Below are 4,649 nucleotides of genomic sequence, written 5' to 3' on the forward strand. Positions count from 1 at the left end.
GTCGTCTGAACGTTTTACGACACGCATTGCGCGTCGTAAAAGGTTGTTTTTCTAGTAGTGTATACGAGATGAATTAAGTTTGATTTTAAAATTTTTAAATAATAAAAATGCCACACATACTTGGTATAGCCAAGACTAGCTGTAACCGAGGCTAAATTAAACATTTTCCCTAGTTTAACCGGTAAAATGATATTTACCAAACTAACATCGAAAAAAAATTAATAACGAAATGAAATAAAAAGTATTAGTTGATTGGACAACAATAATATTAAGCTTTATCTTTTTAAAGGTTCTATTTTTTTGTTTTTCATGCGCCTTTCGTCTCAAAATTATAGTTCATATTTCATTTTTGGTTTGTTCCAAAATAATATTTCACTACGAAAAATAAATAACATTTTTATCAAAATAAATCATCATTTCTACTAAAATACCCCTCATTAAATGTAAAGTAACGATAAAACTATCATTTTATTAAATAAAGTTAATGATAATTAATACTTCCTTAATCTATGTGTTTGTTTTTTTTGTATGTGGACATCAATTTTGGAATGGAGTGAATATAAATCATCGACAAAGATTGTTATGTTCAATATATTTACACCAATTTGTTTTTTTCTTATGTTTTTGTCTGTAAGTGAATATAATGAAGAGCATATAGTTAATATGACTATAACCTAGTATGTAATGCTCAATATATTTGTTTTTATTGCATAAAAGAATTAATACCAAGGCAAAGAAATCTTTAATTTCAAAAAAAGAAAAAGATGGATGTGAAGGTGGACTTTCGTGTGTCAAAAGCTCACTCCCTTTTCTTATGTACTCCTTTCGATATTGATGGCAAAAAATTTGAATCCATTATTATCTTTATTTCAACTTTTATGAACAAGAGCAATAGAAAAGTCCAAAAAGTTGCTTGAAACAGTATTACAAATCTCTTTTTGATATTTGATATCAATTATAACGCCTTTTCGATAATTTAAATTAAAATTTATAATTACTTTCTTTCTCAATCAATATTAATGATTTGTTCACACACTATTTTCATTTTTTAAGTGTACCACAAATTTTTATATGAGAGAGGGAGAAAGTAGTAATTGTACATCACAAAAAGCAAAGCCAATAATGTATATGAGTTTATTTTTGAATGAGAAGCAAACAAAGGATAGGACAAAAACATGCAACTTCAGAATCGCGGTTGCCTTTTGGTTTTTTGGTTCCATTTTGATAGGTTCGAGCTGCCCGCTTGATCAAAGAGGTCCAAATTTAGGGATACGTTCTCATCCACATCTCTCTCTCTCTCTCTCTCTCTCTCTCTCTCTCTCTCACACACACACACACACACACATAGTATTGATGAACTTGTTTTCTTAACCTGTACGGATTGGATTTTTGTTTTTGTTTTGGTAACTCAATTTGTACTTGAGCGTATGGATTCTTGTGTTGGATCATCTTGGAGAGTTGGCTTATAACTATATATCTCGGACAAGAAGAAGTTTGGTAACTGCCTGCCAGGTCCAGACTTTTGGCGTTTGAATTTTAGTTGTATCTTAACTTATCTTAGATTCATCAAGAACAAAAAGCTCTTCTTCTATTGTTTTGTTTCTTATTTAGGCTTAATTTCTTGTCATTCAGATCCGTAGAACATGGGTTTCAAAGAAGATAAAAGTATCATCAGTCAATCTTTCTGATATATCGAGTCAAAGCAAAAGCTACAAGGAATTTTTGTTTAATCCAGTTCATTTAATAACCTAGAGAGAGAGAGAAAAGAAAAAAGAAAAAAAAAAAAAAAAAAAGAGGAGAGAGATGAAGGGTATGTTTTTGGATGACAGTATGTCAAACTTAACATCAGCATCAAATGAAGCAAGCCTATCTTCATCAAGTAACAAGAATGAAGTTGGTACTATGTACCCTCCACCACAGCAGATGCAACAGTCCTCCTTAGCTTCTGTGCCAATTAATTCCGACAATCAAACGCAAACGAACAAGAAAAAGAGAAATCTTCCAGGCAATCCAGGTAAACCATGTTGGATATCATATGTTATTGTTTGATTCTTATCAAATCCATCTACATACGTCAATGTTAATATAATATAGACGTATATTTATTGATCTTGTATCTTCATCTTGGCTTCTTCTACCTTTTGATATTGGAAGTGTTATACATATATAAAGACCACTTCTTTATTTGATTAATTACATCATTTTAATTGAATCTTAAAGACCCAGAGGCCGAGGTGATAGCTATGTCTCCAAAATCGCTGATGGCAACAAACAGATTTGTATGTGAGATTTGCAACAAAGGGTTTCAAAGAGATCAGAATCTTCAGTTGCATAGACGAGGTCACAATCTGCCATGGAAGCTGAAGCAAAGATCAAAACAAGAGGTGGTTAGGAAGAAAGTGTATGTATGCCCAGAACCCAGTTGTGTCCACCATGAACCCGCAAGAGCACTTGGAGACCTCACTGGTATCAAAAAGCATTTCTCAAGAAAACATGGCGAGAAGAAATGGAAATGCGAGAAGTGTTCGAAGCGATATGCTGTTCAATCCGACTGGAAAGCTCATTCCAAGATTTGTGGCACACGAGAATATCGATGTGATTGTGGCACACTTTTCTCAAGGTAAAATCGTGTAATAACTTTTAATAAACAAAACATATATTTAACAAAAGTTCACGAGTGGAATAATCCATATTATGATATAGTGTTCATTTTTGAAATGTGTGTTAGTGATAGAAAGAGAAAACAGTATTATGGTATAATTTTTTAAGCTTCCACATACAATAAATGGATTTCATCTTTTTGTTTAGAGTGCTAAATTGTTTGTTTCTTTTTTGTTCCATCTCTATCATGACAACAGGAGGGACAGCTTCATCACTCACAGAGCCTTCTGTGGTGCTTTAACAGGAGAAAATGCAAGATCTTCATCATCATCATCATCCTTACTACTTTCATCAAATCACCTTCCTCTCCATTTGCCAATCAGTTTCCCACTCAAAACTGAACCACAGCATCTCCTGCAACACCCACAACTCAATTCAAACATCATGACAAACACTTTACAACAAAATCATCAGTTACCATCATGGTTTGTTCATCATCATCAACAAAACCCTACCCCTAATAATAACAATTCAAGTAATAATCTTCATCTTCCTTCTCCTTCTTCTCCTCCTCACATGTCTGCCACCGCATTGCTCCAAAAGGCAGCTCAGATGGGTGTGACCATGAGCAAGCCTGCAACTGGTACCAATTCTGCCATGGTCATGTCACTGCAGCAACAGCAACAGCAACATCAACAGCAACAGCAACAGCACCAGTCTATTCTAAGTGGGCCCCACCATCATGATCACATGTGTGCACCTACATCACTGTTAACAGCTCATCATCACGCTTCCGGTCTTGGAAATTTGTCTTCAAGTGATAATGAACAACAAGGGATGCTGGGATTAGGTGGCGGGTTAGCTAACGTGAACACCGCTTGCTTCGACCACCAAACCGATGCTATGCATGCTCACTCTCAGCTGCTGCATACTGAATCCTTGGCTTGTACAACTGGAATGTCAACTGCATTTCAAGAGGCTTATAATGGCATGCTGAGTTCCACAAAGAGTGCTCATGGCTTTCAAGAAGCATTTATATCAGCGTCAGGCGAAGCAGCACTGAACCCGAGTAAAGGAAATGGCGGTGGTCAAAACGATGAGTTGACAAGGGATTTCTTGGGACTTACAGGATTTCCACCTCATACTGTTGATCATCATTTTCTCAGTATGGCTGGTTTGGATCAGTTAAGCAATTCTTCACCCTATCATCATCAGCAGCAACAAGATAATCATAGCCAGAACCAAAATCAATTACCTTGGCATGGGTAATGTTAAGCTAGCAAGTCCATGGACGATAATGGGAAAATTCAACTTATATATTTTCACCCTATTATCGTGTTTTACGGCGCTTACTTACATAGTCCTTTTTGCTTATTACAGTTGATTTTGTTAGGTTTAATCGCCAGGCAAACTTTACAATTCTCGTTTCTTTTTTTCTTTTTTTTTTTTTTTTTTTTTTTTTTTTTTCTTTCTGTTGGAAGTTTCAAGAAAAACATAATATTTGCTTGTAGTATTTGAAGTTTTAGACTTGTTCCTTGGTATGTTCAATTAAACCTAATCGAAACAGTAAAATGTAGAAAAAAAAGACCATGAAAAATTAGTTTGTAACTAGGTGGTGTGAGATAATACATGAGTTTATTAAAAAAAAAAATTACTTCGGAATATATAAATATAAGTATTCTTTTTAAAGAAAATATTAAATATCAAGATGTAAAAATTAAGTATGTTTAGAGTAAAATTTTTGATAAATAAATGAATAATTCAGTTTATATTAATAAGACAAACTACGTATAAATAATTACATTTTGTTAAAGGCTACATGAAGTAGTTTTTAACAAAACGTTAATGTGCTTTTAAAATCAATTTTCATAATTACCCTTAAAAATATATTTATACATTTATTTATTTTTAATCAATAGTTTTTTTATGTAATTTTATATATTTCAAAAGCTACCAGCTACTTTTTCCAAACACTCATATAACAAATAAAAGCTACAGTTTCTCGCTACCAGCTAATCTCTACCCACTTCCGGCTAACAACTATTTTT

General features: G+C 33.4%; 1 protein-coding gene across 1 annotated transcript; it reads left to right on the forward strand.

Annotated features, from left to right (window-relative positions):
* Positions 1 to 1,150: 1,150 nt before the first annotated feature.
* Positions 1,151 to 4,126, forward strand: LOC145000765 (protein indeterminate-domain 7-like). Its single transcript, XM_078960038.1, has 4 exons — positions 1,151 to 1,512; positions 1,633 to 2,014; positions 2,221 to 2,620; positions 2,859 to 4,126. Exons 2-4 carry the CDS (start codon positions 1,804 to 1,806, stop codon positions 3,868 to 3,870), a joined length of 1,623 nt encoding a protein of 540 aa, XP_078816164.1. The 5' UTR covers positions 1,151 to 1,512; positions 1,633 to 1,803; the 3' UTR covers positions 3,871 to 4,126.
* The last annotated feature ends 523 nt before the right edge of the window (positions 4,127 to 4,649 follow it).

This window comes from Lactuca saligna, chromosome 6 (genome assembly GCF_052625555.1).
Source record: "Lactuca saligna cultivar CGN05327 chromosome 6, ASM5262555v1, whole genome shotgun sequence".
Taxonomy (NCBI): Eukaryota; Viridiplantae; Streptophyta; class Magnoliopsida; order Asterales; family Asteraceae; genus Lactuca; species Lactuca saligna.